This window comes from Littorina saxatilis, unplaced genomic scaffold (genome assembly GCF_037325665.1).
Source record: "Littorina saxatilis isolate snail1 unplaced genomic scaffold, US_GU_Lsax_2.0 scaffold_371, whole genome shotgun sequence".
NCBI lineage: Eukaryota > Metazoa > Mollusca > Gastropoda > Littorinimorpha > Littorinidae > Littorina > Littorina saxatilis.
Window position 1 is genome coordinate 1 of NW_027126907.1, and position 16824 is coordinate 16824.

The 16824-nt window shown below is 42.5% G+C and overlaps 2 protein-coding genes across 2 annotated transcripts in view; both read right to left on the reverse strand.

Annotated features, from left to right (window-relative positions):
* Window positions 1–298: 298 nt before the first annotated feature.
* Window positions 299–16824, reverse strand: part of LOC138955401 (uncharacterized) — a 35922-nt gene continuing 19396 nt past the window's right edge. Inside the window, exon 4 of the mRNA XM_070327014.1 lies at window positions 299–705. Coding sequence (XP_070183115.1) covers window positions 299–705 — 407 coding nt within the window. The remainder of the gene's footprint in view (window positions 706–16824) is intronic.
* On the reverse strand, window positions 1966–6083 carry LOC138955398 (uncharacterized). The gene is made up of 4 exons (XM_070327010.1): window positions 5893–6083; window positions 4954–5307; window positions 3154–3299; window positions 1966–2223 (listed from the first exon to the last, which is right to left on the reverse strand). The coding sequence occupies exons 1-4, from the start codon at window positions 5939–5941 to the stop codon at window positions 1966–1968; spliced, it is 807 nt and encodes a 268-aa protein (XP_070183111.1). The 5' UTR covers window positions 5942–6083.

Below are 16824 nucleotides of genomic sequence, written 5' to 3' on the forward strand. Positions count from 1 at the left end.
AAAAAAGGTTTGAGTTATAAGCCTGTGACTAAGGTGACCCTCACACTGTTACCAGACACTCCCGGGACTTATATTTAAGCCTAGCGCAGAACCGCGCGAGGTGACATGCGACTCATTTCGTGGTGGAGGGTGACAAATAGGAGAAAAACTGGTCTTAAAGAGGAGGGAGTCTTAAAATGGAGATACATTTGCAGAGGTTATGAACAGATAATCTGACAAAACCAAGGGGGAGATCTTAGATTTGGGGTCTGAAATTGGGGGTTCCACTGTATAAGGCACAATGTCTGAAACCTTTCGTTTACTGCGAATGGTCAACCAGAAAACCACTGAAGGCGGTTGCACGGGCCCAGAAATAATTATTCGGTTGCTGCACGTTCAGCCATACCTTCTGTTCTGCAGTCAGATGAAGGACAGCATGGACAGACGCTGATTGATAGTAATTTGTGTCATGTGTTCGTACATAATCCATCTCTGTACCGTCCACCACCAGAGACATCACTGAATATAGACCATTTCTGAAGTCCTCTGTTGTTGCCAGGAAGCAGTAGGTAGCGGTGTAGGGCGCGGTAAACTTTCCGGTGCTGCTGTTGTAGGCGTTGCCATGGTTACTGACCACTGTGGGCAGGATGAGGGCGGACCCCACGGGGAGATCGGCTTGGTGTGAGACCAATCTGGCGTGGAAGCTGACTGTTTGGTTCAGCAGTACTGCAACACAGAGGTGTTTTGAAACGTAAGTACGACATGAACTATCATCATCATCATCATCATCATCATCATCATCATCATCATCATCATCATCATCAAAACTAAAATGACAAACACGTATAGACACAAAGTTGTGATTTCGGGAAAATTCACAGAGTTCCTTGCAATGGTTTCAGAGTGGTTAAAAAGAAACAGTGTACAATTTATATCAAAGGTCCATACTGAAGTATCACGTATCGTATTTTTCGGCTAGCGGTAACCCACAAAGGACAATTCACAGTACACGCGAACAGTTTTTTTTTATTACATTTAGTCAAGTTTTGACTAAATGTTTTAACGTAGAGGGGGAATCGAGACGAGGGTCGTGGTGTATGTGTGTGTGTGTGTCTGTGTGTGTGTGTGTGTGTGTGTGTGTGTGTGTGTGTGTGTCTGTGTGTGTCTGTGCGTGTGTGTGTGTAGAGCGATTCAGAGCAAACTACAGGACCGATCTTTATGAAATTTTACATGAGAGTTCCTGGGTATGATATTCCCAGACATATTTTTTCATTTTTTGGATAAATATCTTTGATGGCGTCATATCCGGCTTTTTTTGTAAAAGTTGAGGCGGCACTGTCACACCCTCATTTTTAAATAACATTGATTGAAATTTTGGCCAAGCAATTGTCGACGCAGGCCGGACTTTGGTATTGCATTTCAGCTTGGAGGCTTACAACTTAATTTATGACTTTGGTCATTAAAAATCGAAAAATTGTAATAAATTTGTTTTTTATAAAATGATCCAAAATTACGTTTATCTTATTCTTTATCCTTTTCTGATACCAAAAACATATGAATATGTTATATTCGAATTAAAAACAAGGTCTGAAAATTAAAAATATAAAATCTATGATTAAAATAAAATTTCCGAAATGATTTAAAAACAATGTTATCTTATTTCCTGTCGGTTACTGATTCCAAAAACATATAGATATAATATGTTTGGATTAAAAACACGCTCAGAAAGTTCAAACGAAGAGAGGTACAGGAAAGCGTGCTATGCAGCACAGCGCAACTACTACCGCGCTAAACAGGCTCGTTAATTTTACTGCGTTTGGACGAGCGGCGGTCTACGGTCATTGTGAAAAAAAATGCAGTGCGTTCAGTTTCATTCTGTGAGTTCCACAGCTTGACTAAATGTAGTAATTTCGCCTTACGCGACTTGTTTGTATATTAATTTATCGTTTGTGTTTAATGAGTAGGGCCTATTATATTTTATAATGATCAGATATATGGGTCTTGCTTACGGTTCTCCAAGACGTCCTTTTCTGTTTTCAGGGCGTTGTATTTGGTCTTCAGTTCGCTGTTCACATTCTCTTGGGATGCCTGACGGGTCTCCAGAACTGCCAGACGAGCCTCCATCTTGTCAACCGTCAGAGTGGCCGAAGAGGGAGGGAGGCGGCAGGTGTAGGTCCCCCCTTCCACAGGGTTGGGCAGCTTCAGGAGGAAAGAGCCGCTCTGCTCTGTTTGTCCTGACGGGGTCTAGAACAATGCGGAGAATAACATTGTTTACAAAACTTTTGGGGCAAATCAGACCTAAAATAGTTCGAAGCACCTCACAAAAACATACACAACTAAAATAATTCTGTTCAAAATTACAAATCAAATAATGATATACATCAAAGTAACTTCTACAATTTTCAAAGTGTTCACTAGGCATGAATGCCAAGTCAAATAATTATACACTTCGAAGAAAAACTGATACAATAAACAAAGTGTTCAACACACATGCATGAATTTCAAAATAAAAAGCGCATAAGGTACAATATTCATTTAACCTCTTTTCTTTTACTGCCGATCCTGTTTTTTTTCTTCAAATTTGGCTAACAATGAAACGAAACGTGTTTTCAAAGAAATATATACAACAAATCACAAAACTCAAACAAACTTCCGGACAACCAACCTGATTCATTTTTGAGAGTGACTGTTTTCGATCTAAAATAAATCATGAAAGCAAGAACCCACACCATCAAAGCGCGTTCACGCTCATGTGTCCAATCATCAGAGCCTAGACAGTCTGGTACGTATAACATCAATAACAATAACAACAACATCACTTTATTGTCCATTAAAATGAATACATGGAAATCGGTCTTCTTCTTCTTCTTCTTCTTCTTGTCGACCGAACAGGGAGACAAATGATGCCGTCTTCTCCAGGTCCTCCTGTCCTCCGTACACCTGGCAGTGGAGGGGACTGCAGTTGGCCACACAGTATTCCTTTGGTTTTCTAAGATGGGGCGTATCTGAAGGATGTGATCTGTGGTTTTATCCTCAAGACCACAGCTGCAAGTAGGGGAGGGAACCAGCTTCATTTTTTGGAACACGTGGGCATGCAGGCGGTTGTGTCCATTGCGGAGTCTAACCTACCTGTCAACGATAGTAAAATACACATTGCAGTAACATTATACCCACCTCCCAGGTCACTTCAAAGGGTGGGTGTGTTGGGTGTGTAAAGGTGCCACACCGTAAAACCACGTGGTACTGATGAGTTGAGTTGTCGTACTCCGCCACAGGCTGTTGTGTTACGTGTAAGTGCTCATCTGTTGTCTGCAGCCCGTCTAAGTGAAACACACCGAGAAATAAAGACTTTCAAAAACCAACAACAAAAAGTGGACTTGAGTGTGTGAAGGACATCAAACGGCTAACAACGGGTTCAGACCGAGTTAGTATTTGTGTCCTCCACGCTTCACGAAATCCAACCGGACTACACGTGGAAGTGTGTATTGCACGGAGTGACAAGAGTTCACAAACCAGCGAACAGTTAACTTCGTGAATCGTAGCTAGTTTATTAGCACACTTGACGAATGTCCATCGAGGAGCAAGGTTCCGATGTTAATCGCGCGGGAGGAGAAAATGCCCGGAGAGAATGCAGGAGAAGGATCCAGCCCTTACTTGTATTTTCTGGGACGCGATAAGTCTGAGCACTTTAACAGGTAACTTTAATAAGCATTGGGATATCGACATTTTTGTATCGCATAAGCTGAACCGATTTACATTGCAAAAAAATAGTTCGTAGCGGACAGATTGTAAAGACAAGATTTCCGCGTTTCATATTTTGTGCAGTGCGTCTAGTAACCCGTCCACGAGAGGAGGATTGCGACCAGATGCAGGGAAAGACTTTAGAGGAATTGTCTGAGAAGGCGCCGAACATCTTATTTCTCTGGACGGTGGACCAGTTTAGCTGAAGTTCGACGGGACTCTCATTAAGCTAGCAGCTGGGTTGCAGAATGTCCGTATAGTTGGACCAAGAAAAGGTCACGGGACGAAGTGAACTGGTTAGGTCGAGATCGCCAGTCAAAGGATCAAGTACACCGCTACTTTTTCAAGTGAACGGACACATCGGCAGTTTTTTCTGTGATCTAGTTGGGTTAGGCAATGTCCAGGAGGAACTACTTAATTAAGGTGTAATTAGTATTCAGCAACTAGATCAGACGGCTGCCTCAGTCTGGCCTGAATCCTAACTGTGAACAGTGACTGTGTGTTTCTGTCTACACACTGGCCGATTTTTGATAGACTCCGGGTAAGATTATTGTGTTAGTTTGTGCACGGGATTGTCAAACGGATTTTCCTATGTCTTCAAACCTGTGAGTACCCGGTTTTGAATCCATAACCGACATAACCCTGATAACTTTCTTTGTGTGTATGTGTGTATGTCTCGTACCTGTATCGTTTATTTAGACCAATACAGTGGAGAGAACTTATAATTGGAGTCGTTATTTGTTCCTCAATGTTATCATATTCACGCATATGCATTCATTCACAGAGTGGGGTAAAGTCACGGTGTCTACGTGTGTGTGTGTGTGCGTATGTGTGTGTGTGCGTGTGTGTGTGCGTGTGTGGGTGTGCGTGTGTGTCTGTGTGTGTGTGTGCGTGTGTGTGTGTGTGTGCGTGTGTGTGTGTGCGTGTGTGTGTGTGCGTGTGTGTGCGTGTGTGTGCGTGTGTGTGTGTGTGTGTGTGTGCGTGTGTGTGTGTGTGCGTGTGTGTGTGTGTGTGTGTGCGTGTGTGTGTGCATGTATGTGTGTGCGTGTGTGTGCGTGTGTGTGTGTGTGTGTGTGAGTGTGCGTGTTTGTGGTATTGTTTGCTTGTACTTGTGTGTGTCCATGTGTGCGTGCGTGTACATATGTGTGTATGTGTGTGTGCATGCGTGTATTTGTGTATGCGTCTTTGTGTGGGATAGAAAGACACTAGTTAGGAGTGAGGGAAGACACCAACCTGAGATAAAGACGAAAACAGATCTACGAAGCGTCGTCACAGCACCCGCTGCAGATTGCCCAACAACTTCCACAGAGTAGTTTCCCCTTGCAATGGCTTCTACGCCGTCAATCTCTATACCAGCATTGCTGATCTTTCGGACGCGGCCTGAAAACGCTGGCAATATCAAAAAGTGTCCATGTACTTCTGTTGCAATCAATTCCTCCGATCTTTCCGAATAAAACCACTGGATGTCCATTACGCTGTCTCCTCCCGACAGGGTCAGGTTCCACGGAAGTGAAAGCGTGCCTCTCGCGCATGCGTAGACCACGGCGTTGTCCTGAAGGCCAGAGGACCACATGAAGCAGTCTGCACCTGACAAAACAGTCACAATATCGTACGTGATTGTGAAACAAAACACAGCAAAAGGGAACAAACAAAACAAAACAAAACAAAACAAAACAAAAGCACTTACTTCAACCAAACTAAATTAGGCAAAACGAAACAAAACGAAATGAAACAATTCGATACCAAAAAAACCTAAACGAAACGAAACAGAATCAAATAAACATTACCTAACCTAATCTAACATTACGAAACGAATTGAATTGAAACTTTAATCTGACGTTAAGTACTTTGTATCACACACACACACACACACACACACACACACACACACACACACACACACACACACACACACACACACACACACACACACACACACACACACACACACACACACACACACACACACACACACACACACACACACACACACACACACACACACACACACACACACACACACACACACACACACACACAAAACATGACTAATGAAAATTTGGTAATAGAAGCGTAGCTACATTTTCGTCTGCATGCTGACGCAAAATTTTACGATAATCAGCTACGCATGCGTAGACAGGCTACATCATCGTATATTGTTTTCATTCTTACCCGTGGACAATAAAGCCAGCACAAGTCCTGCTACAATTGGTGTAGACATGTTGGCGAGTAAATCAAAGAGTTGTGTCCTTCCAAAACAACACAGTCAAATCACTTCACTAGAGTGATACATGAAGTGAGAACTAAAGAACACTGTGTATACTATCAACATTTACCGAAAGAACAAGCACGACATCTAATCAGTCTACTACAGTGATATCAGAAGTGAGAACTAAAAATGCAGAAGAAGGAATATTTATAGGAACAATTTCGATATAGTGAAACCCCTTTCTAAGATCAACGCACCCCCCCCCCCCCCCATGTGTAATACTATCTCAATCGAAAGACCTTGTTTTCTCAGACTTTCTCTTCATAGCTTCAGTAAATGTACCCCCATTGTAAGACTCCCTCCGATTATTTCAGATTTCTGAGGGTCTTGATAGCGGGTTCCACTGTGCAGCGTTTGACCCAGTCACGAGTGCAGTTACGAGTCACTCAGATAAATGTAAAGGCTGCAGGACAAAATAACACATTTGCAAGGAGAGAAAGGTATGCATTTTGTTTCCCTATATCAGGTCCTCTTCTCACAGGAGTTTGATTTCGGAAATGGTGAATGGGCAACTTTTTCTCGTTCGCTTTTCTTTTTAATAGCAGAAGATAAATCCAAAAACAAAGCGACTGCCAACTTTCCAAAGTTCAGAATTAAAAAAAAAACAAGGAAGGTATGTTGTTGGAACGTTTGTTATTGACATAACAATTACAAAAATAAGAAATATATAAATAAAAATATGAAAAAAATATTTTAAAAAGATCGCTGGGTCGAAATATTTGTTTGTTTGTTTGTTTGCTTAACGCCCAGTCCACCACGAAGGGTGATATCAGGGCGGTGCTGCTTTGACATTTAACGTGCGCCACACACAAGACAGAAGTCGCAGCACAGGCTTCATGTCTCACCCAGTCACATTATTCTGACACCGGACCAACCAGTCCTAGCACTAACCCCATAATGCCAGACGCCAGGGGAGAGAACCAACGGAACCTAATCTGACTTTCCACGTTGTTAAGGAGATTAACATTTTAGGCATTAAATTTAGTAGAACTTAGTAAAATGGCAAAAGATATTGAGGAAAACTGGAAATTCTAAATTGAGAGTCTTGATGCCATGATTAAACAGTGGAGTAAAAGGGATCTCAGTATACAGGGAAAAATAACCATTATTAAAACGTTTATGACCTCCCCATTTGTGTATATTATGCAGTCTGTTGGTCTTCCAAAGCAAGTTCTCACACAGCTAAACACGAAACTATACAAATTTGTATGGCAAAAACAATATAGTAATAAAAAAGCTTTTGAAAAGATAAAAAGGAAAATTATGGAGTCTGAATATGAGCATGGTGGATTGAAAATGATCAATATGTTTGATATACAGAAAGTGTTTTATTTAAATTGGATTGGACGGTTGCATGAAGCAGGTCGAGAAAATTGGAGTGCAATCCCAAAATGGCACATTCAACAATTAACAGATTTTAATCATTTGGCAAAAATTAATTGCACACAAAAGGAATTACAAGGAATCGAAAAAGTTCAAAATGAATTTTGGAAAGAGGTATTTTTGACATATCTTGATAATAAAAATAAAGTAGGTTTAGAGGAAGTTGACAGAAATGATGTTGGTAATCAACTGTTATTTAATAATAGACTGATTCAGTTTAAAGGTAAAGTGTTGGATTTTGTAAAATGGCGCCAGAAAGGTTTTAATGTTATAAATGATTTGTTGAATGTTGAAAGAAATCAGTTTCTGTTATGTGAAGATGTTCAGATCACTGTGCAGCAAAACCCTGCAATAACCTTTTTTGAATACAACGCTGTGATGAATGCAATTCCAAAACAATGGAAAGATTGGATTGTAGACAACCCAGCACATATAGTTAATGTAGATATAATTGATGATGAATTGAATGTGTTTAAAAGCAAACCCAAGTTAATTAAGTTATATTTAAAGAAAAAACGGAATTATAGCATTGAAAAATCTCATGCAATCGATTTTTGGAAAAGAAAACTAGATTTTGTTTTTGTCGAACAGACGTGGTTGTTGCCACGACAGGTGACAAAAGAAGTGCGCCTGCGTGTGTTGCAATGGAAAATTTGTCACAATTTATATCCCACCAATATTTTATTACATAAAATGAAAGTAAGTCAAACAAAAAACTGTAACGAGTGCCCACATATTTTGGATGTCATGGAACACTTTTTCTATGAGTGTCCCCGAATTAGAAGGTTTTGGACTTATATTGAAAAAATGTTGAACAGTCTGACAGGTCGGGCTTTCTTATTGTCTATTACAGATGTATTATTCGGAATCGAAAAATGTCAGGAATCAGCGTTAATTAACCATGTTTTATTGATAGCAAAAATGTGCATTAGCAAAGTTAAGAAAACTAAATCGCATATTCCATTGGAAATTGTATTTCAACAAGAACTTGCGCTACGAAAGGTGTATCCCCATTGTCCTTAGCTAGATTGCTGTTGAATTAAAAAGTAATTTAATGGAAATGTAACCTGTAATGCAAAAGAAAACAAAACTAAAATAGAGAAAAAAAAAAAAAAAGTCTTGTGAATGAAACAGACTGTAAAAAATAAAATAACATTAAAAGTCAAAAAAAAAAACAAAAACAAAAACAAAAACAAAAAAAACTTTCCAAAGTTCAGAATTAAAAAAAAAACAAGGAAGGTATGTTGTTGGAACGTTTGTTATTGACATAACAATTACAAAAAATAAGAAATATATAAATAAAAATATGAAAAAAATATTTTAAAAAGATCGCTGGGTCGAAATATTTGTTTGTTTGTTTGTTTGCTTAACGCCCAGTCCACCACGAAGGGTGATATCAGGGCGGTGCTGCTTTGACATTTAACGTGCGCCACACACAAGACAGAAGTCGCAGCACAGGCTTCATGTCTCACCCAGTCACATTATTCTGACACCGGACCAACCAGTCCTAGCACTAACCCCATAATGCCAGACGCCAGGCGGAGCAGCCACTAGATTGCCAATTTTAAAGTCTTAGGTATGACCCCACGACCTCCCCGCTCACTGGGCGGACGCCTTACCACTAGGCCACCGTGTTGCGGTGGGTCGAAATATCTGTGATTGTAACGTATTGTTTTTTTTATCCTACATACGTGAGAGAGACACCCGTGAGATAATAATCGTTCAAATCACACGTGTGTATATCATGTAAATGAGGTCATGTCAAGCAAGTCTGGCAGGGACCTGTTTTTCCACTGCTTATGATGCCAAAGTCACCGAGACAAACGTCATTACAGAAACAAAAATTGCTCTCGCTAATTACCCGCGATGAATCTTTAGAACTAACACGTCACGCCACACTTTCCGAGTGACGTTTCTTTGCTTTGGCGTAATAGATTGCACGAGGCTTTAGAAGAGATCGAGATTTCAAAACAAGCGTCTTCAATTTAGCTGCCTCGACTGCAGGACATTTTCAGTAAAATACACGCAAGTACAGTATGTAGGATAAAGAGAATACTACATGGCTTGCTGTGTCGTACCAGATTTACACTCGTTGCTTTTTTAAATAGTGAACAGCTCGCTTTCGCTCGCAGTTCAATATTTTTAAAGACAACTCGTGTAAATCTGGTACGACACAGCAAGCCATGTAGTATTCTCTATGTCAATAACAAACGTTCCAACAACTTACCTTTCTTGTTTTTGTTTTTTTTAATTCTGGATAACATACCTGCTGATTAACCCCAAAGATCGGCAAACATTAGATCTAATTTCGATTCAACTTTCGTTGCGCTCAAATTTGTCTGTACTACCAATAGATGAATTCCGAAAATATTTCCGTCGGGTTTGTATGGGTTGTGTGAGAGTGACCTTTTCTTGCAAAACCTACGACAAACAATGGATGGACCAATCACTAGCGAGATAGGTCTTCCGGAAACACGTGCTCTAGTCCATTACAAAATGGTGCTCGTGATTGGTCCATCCTTTGTTTGACGGAGGATTTGCAAAGAAAGCTCACTCTTCCACAACGATTACAAACCCGAAGGAGTTATTTTCAAAAATCGTCTGTTCTTCGTGGATATAATTGTGATGTCTGTTTTTGACCAAATTGTCTTTTCAGTACGACTCTTCACTTCTTATCCTCCTAAAATACAATCATCCCCTCAATGATCAATCAAGCAAGAAAACAGTCAATCAATCAACCAAGCATTAAATTAATGAATTAATCGATTAATCCAAATTGTCCTACAAGTGCAAATGGTTCTGTTTTCCAAGGCCATACGAGGAAAAAATACAACGTGTATTTCGACCTTGTTTGCAAAAGATCGCACAACAGTGCTTACTAATAGCGAGAGTGAGGTTTTTTTGGCCCCGCTCATAAAACGTTTTTCAAATGTATATATATATGCTGTGTTTGATTCTTTCCAAGTGTTATGTGAAACCATTATCACCCACAAGGAAGGCTGAGAGTGGCTGAAATAGGCTGACCTGAATATGTGTGTGTGTGAGGGGGGGGGGGGGTAGTGTATAAGCGGTTTTTGTGTGTGCATGCTTGTGTATGTCTGTGTGAGTGCATGCGTGCGTATTAGTATGCCTGTGTGTGTGTGTTCTTATATGTGTGCGGGCGTGTGTGTGTGTGTGTGTGTGTGTGTGTGTGTGTTTGTGTGTGTGAAAGTGTGTGAGTGTGTGTGTGTGTGTGCTTGTTTTTGAGTGTGTGTGTGCGTGTGTGTGTGTGTGTGTGCGTGTGTGTGTGTGTGTGCGCGTGTGTGTGTGTGCATGTTTTTGTGCATGTGTGTGTGTGTGTGTGTGTGTGCGAGTGCGCCCGCGCGTGTGTGCGAGTGCGCCCGCGCGCGTGTGTGGTGTGTGTGTGTGTGTGTGTGTGTGTGTGTGTGTGTGTGTGTGTGTGTGTGTGTGTGAGTCTCTGTGTGTTTGTGGAGATGTCAAGAAAATAGGGTGGATGCAACCAGCAGCAGTGCTCCCGTTGGTGCCAAGAAATCTGTTGTCGCAAAGGCACTATACACAGGTGCGTTGTCATGTTACAGCATAAGCCCTCGAATACCTGTGTTTGGACGGTGTTTGTGCCAAGCCTCGAATCTTTTCGACCTTTAGTTGTGGACACAGCAGTCACACGTGACTGTATACCTGTCCTCAAGAGTCACAGTATTTAAATACCTTGATCTAGCGACGAAAGATGAACAACATTTTGTAGGGCTTCTTGTTATTTGAACTTGGCAGGGGTTGGGTCACCTGGTTAAACACCCGAACAGCCGACAGTTGTTTGGTTTCAGATTGGATGTTTGAGTAGTTTAACGCGTTTTGATTTACCACACTTAGTATTACGCCAAAGATATGCTGTGCATTGTATATTCTGAACATATTATTTTTTGTTGTACTATTGCTACATGTTCGATTGCTACCAGCTTGTACTTATAATTGTTTGTTTGTTTGTTTGTTTAACGCCCAGCCGACGACGAAGGGCCATATCAGGGCGGTGCTGCTTTGACATATAACGTGCGCCGCACACAAGACAGAAGTCGCAGCACAGGCTTCATGTCTCACCCAGTCACATTATTCTGACACCGGACCAACCAGTCCTAGCACTAACCCCATAATGCCAGACGCCAGGCGGAGCAGCCACTAGATTGCCAATTTTAAAGTCTTAGGTATGACCCGGCCGGGGTTCGAACCCACGACCTCCCGATCACGGGGCGGACGCCTTACCACTAGGCCAACCGTGCCGGTTTTCTGTTCATAACTGCTGTACAATTTACCCCCATTTTAAGACTCCCTCCTCTTTAAGACCTGATTATTTTAGATTTTTGAAGGTCTTAAAAGGGGGGTTCCACTGTACAGCGTTTGGACCAGGCATGAGTGTAGTTACGAGTCAGGGTTCCACTGTACAGCGTTTGGACCAGGCATGAGTGTAGTTACGAGTCAAGGTTACACTGTACAGCGTTTGGACCAGGCATGAGTGTAGTTACGAGTCAGGGTTTCACTGTACAGCGTTTGGACCAGGCATGAGTGTAGTTACGAGTCAAGGTTCCACTGTACAGCGTTTGGACCAGGCATGAGTGTAGTTACGAGTCAGGGTTTCACTGTACAGCGTTTGGACCAGGCATGAGTGTAGTTACGAGTCAAGGTTACACTGTACAGCGTTTGGACCAGGTATGAGTGTAGTTACGAGTCAGGGTTTCACTGTACAGCGTTTGGACCAGGCATGAGTGTAGTTACGAGTCAGGGTTTCACTGTACAGCGTTTGGACCAGGCATGAGTGTAGTTACGAGTCAAGGTTCCACTGTACAGCGTTTGTACCAAGCATGAGTGTAGTTACGAGTCAAGGTTCCACTGTACAGCGTTTGGACCAGGCATGAGTGTAGTTACGAGTCAAGGTTCCACTGTACAGCGTTTGGACCAGGCATGAGTGTAGTTACGAGTCAGGGTTTCACTGTACAGCGTTTGGACCAGGCATGAGTGTAGTTACGAGTCAAGGTTCCACTGTACAGCGTTTGGACCAGGCATGAGTGTAGTTACGAGTCAAGGTTACACTGTACAGCGTTTGGACCAGGCATGAGTGTAGTTACGAGTCAAGGTTCCACTGTACAGCGTTTGGACCAAGCATGAGTGTAGTTACGAGTCAAGGTTCCACTGTACAGCGTTTGGACCAGGCATGAGTGTAGTTACGAGTCAAGGTTCCACTGTACAGCGTTTGGACCAGGCATGAGCGTAGTTACGAGTCAGGGTTTCACTGTACAGCGTTTGGACCAGGCATGAGTGTAGTTACGAGTCAGGGTTTCACTGTACAGCGTTTGGACCAGGCATGAGTGTAGTTACGAGTCAGGGTTTCACTGTACAGCGTTTGGACCAGGCATGAGTGTAGTTACGAGTAATGGTTCCACTGTACAGCGTTTGGACCAGGCATGAGTGTAGTTACGAGTCAGGGATTTACTGTACAGCGTTTGGACCAGGCATGAGTGTAGTTACGAGTCAGGGTTTCACTGTACAGCGTTTGGACCAGGCATGAGTGTAGTTAAGAGTCAGGGTTTCACTGTACAGCGTTTGGACCAGGCATGAGTGTAGTTACGAGTCAGGGTTTCACTGTACAGCGTTTGGACCAGGCATGAGTGTAGTTACGAGTCAGGGTTTCACTGTACAGCGTTTGGACCAGGCATGAGTGTAGTTACGAGTCAAGGTTCCACTGTACAGCGTTTGGACCAGGCATGAGTGTAGTTACGAGTCAGGGATTTACTGTACAGCGTTTGGACCAGGCATGAGTGTAGTTACGAGTCAGGGTTTCACTGTACAGCGTTTGGACCAGGCATGAGTGTAGTTACGAGTCAGGCATTCACTGTACAGCGTTTGGACCAGGCATGAGTGTAGTTACGAGTCAGGGTTTCACTGTAAAGCGTTTGGACCAGGCATGAGTGTAGTTACGAGTCAGGGTTTCACTGTACAGCGTTTGGACCAGGCATGAGTGTAGTTACGATTCACTCAGATAAGAAAGAATGCACGACAAAATATCACGCAAGGACAGAAGGCATGTCAGTTTTTTTGTTTTGTTTTGTTTTTTGTTTTTACATATCAGGTCTTCTAACAGGAGTTTGAATTGTGAAATGGTCAATGTGCGACTTTTTCTCATTCATATGATGCCTGTTTTCTGTCAAATTGTGTTTCCAGCACGACTTCTCTTCAGTTATTTTCCCCATCAATGCAACCAGTCACAAACTCAATCGCTCAACCGCTCAATCAGCCAAAAGATCAATCAACCAATCAAACAATCAATCAATCAGCCGAACAATCAATTAATCATTATATCTATGAACAAATGGAATAATCCAAATGTTCCTACAAGTGCCTGTGTTTACACGGCTGGTGCAATCGTTCTAGGCTAGGCAGATTTCATCAGATTTCACCTCCTGTGTGAACAAATTGCTATAAAATTTATTTAACCTTTTTTGTACTCTACATGCATCCATTGATCATGTAAAACCGAGTTGGCCAACGTTTTCCCATGCGAACTATATTTTTGAAGCTTTTAAAGAATGACGACAACTGCGCAATAACGGTATTCCGAATATGCTCCGTCCCTCACTTCTCACGTCTATAACATGTCTTATTTTAAGGGATGTGCCATATGTCACTCATATAGCATGTAAGAAAAGCACATTCAGTTGATAAATAGGTTCAATTGCATTTATTTAGCGCGAAATAACGTAGCCGAAGCTCAAATCTAGCCCATTCGGTGTGGTTTCACAGGGCGCGTCCCCCGGGTCGCGTTTGACAGGTATGTGAGTTGACAATTACTGTGCTGATATTCTCCCTCCTTTACCCGTTACTGTTGCATTACACATGTGAACATGCACACGCACACTCTATTCAACATGACCTCGTACTTACGCTGAAGCCCGTCTTCATCGTCTGATGTACCTACACAGGCAACCTCGGTCACAATGTTGGCACAGCTCTCCCCTCTGCACTCTCCACAGCCAGACGTACACACGAGGCCGTGTTTTCGGCATGAACATCTTGCTGTTCGACACTCTGTCTTGCAATTGCATCGGATGACATCGAGTAGATCACCAGGAGCAGCAGCAATGTCAATGAGAATAGGAAGCATGGCGCCTTGAACAATCTCCCATCCCCAGTCCATCGGATCCAGGAGGAACTGTTCTTGATGCAAGTGCATCCATTCTTGCACCTGGAAGTATGTTCTCATGGAATGGAATTTAGCTGCTGCTGATGTAGGTGGGAGTTTGCAGGGCTGAAACGATGAGGTACATGTAGAGACTTTCTGCATGTACTTGATGTAGCGGAGGAAGTTCAAAGTGTCTCTTTCCTTCCCCCCATAGAGTTCTACAAAGGCCCTTTCTCCTGCTCCTATCAGCTCATCAGTGTGTAACCGAGTGCCGAAACACTACGATCACCTCGGGAGGCGAAGTGCAATCAAACAGGATTGAAAATGTTAGAGCTAATTTCTTAGCCCTATAAAAACTGTTATGCAAACCCGAAGGTTTCCATGAACATACAGACAATCGGAAACCACCAGACCCCATCACAAACAGAATTCTACAATACACCGGTGTTGACTTTTAAAGGCCAACAACTCGGGTGCAGAGTCTGCTGTGAAAGGAGTAGTAGCCTCCTCTGTCACAATCGCCCCCGTTTGAATGAACTTCTTCCCGAAGTTCCGAACTGGGGGACCCCTGTCCATCCCAAGTTCGCAGAATGGGAACAGCACGATAATGTTCAGTGGTCATATTATGCCATTACCTAAACATATCATGCCGAGTCCCATCCCTGCTCGCAAACGCCAGATGTAACCGAGTGCCGAAACACTACGATCACCTCGGGAGGCGAAGTGCAATCAAACAGGATTGAAAATGTTAGGGCTAATTTCTTAGCCCTATAAAAACTGTTATGCAAACCCGAAGGTTTCCATGAACATACAGACAATGATGATAAAATGATAAAATCGTTTATTTAACGTCACTCTGTAAAAACATTGGCGACATTTGTCTTAGATTAAGAACACACACAGGCACGCACACAAACTTTCCCTTTATGTACAGTGGTTCACCACCCTCCCGCCCCCCGCACACTCTCGCTCATCTAATTAAAAATGGTGTTAAGAGATACTTGGATATAAAATGGTATTTTTAAAAGTTCTGATAAAAATATATAGTAGCTGTATGAGAAGCAATGGCGTCAGCCGCAGCAACGTCTCTTCATATCCAGGGACCAAGTGGGTGCGTGTGCATAAGTCCAGCGATAAGTTTGGGACCTTGCCACCCAAGGTCTTTATTAAAACTTAAAAGATAGCTTAATTTTTCCTTTGAGGTATTTGGCAGAATATTTCTATTTGAGTTTATAAACTGAGTCAGGGGTTGAAAGTGGCATGAGTTCAAATCACACTCCAAAGTCAAATGAGCAATGGTGAGGTCGGATTGACAGGTGCATTTAAGCTCTAGAAATTGGTAATTCCCAGCTTCTGCCCTTAGGCGGTTAATCCTTTTTATTACACGTGGGCATGCATTATAGGTGTTCATCTGTTTTGATGGGGCTTCCTGAATGAGCCAGCCAGAGCTTATAGCCTTGTGCATATATTTGTTCCTCCATTCTCTCCAGAGAAGAGAGTCTGTAAGGCTACTGATCTCAGAAGCAGACAATGGCAGGTCTACCTCGGAGGCGCCTATGCCTTGGGCAGCTTCTTTAGCGGCTTTGTCCGCTTTCTCGTTGCCAGGCACGTTCACGTGTGCTGGACACCAGACCAGGTTAATCTCGCTTCCTTTTTTTATAATTTTATTTGCCAGCTCCTTTATGGCAATGACAAGATCATGTCTTTTTGATCTTTTGTTAGATCTTAATGCTTCAATGGCTGCTTTGGAGTCAGAGAATATAGCTATCTTTTGAGGAGGAGTGTTCTTGAGATTGAGATGAACAAGCGCCATGCAGATGGCAAGGAGCTCAGCTGAGAAGATCGAGTTTCTGTTGCACAGTTTAAATTTCCCAGTCATGTCATCGCTGGGGATTACAAAAGCTGCGCCAGCCTTCTTGTCATCCAACACTGACCCGTCTGTGTAAACATGAACATGGCCTTTGTATACAGTATCAATGTGCTCAAGGGCTTGTGTCCTGAGTAATAACTGATCATCCTTTGTAGCTGTGCAATATTCTGTGTCAAAATTCATTTCTTTCATTGTCCATGAGGGATCACGAGATATGGGGTTTTGGGCCACATCATTTGGGTCGACACTGATTTCACTAAAGAGTGAAGCATTGAATTGAGCCAGTGAGGAGAAAGTAGTGCCAAAGTGGGCCTTTTTGTTTTGGATATGATTGTAATGCGGTTGTAGCTCCTCTTTTGTTGAGTTTTGCACTGTGTTGGCTCGAACATTGTAATCTGCGCAGCACTTACGCCG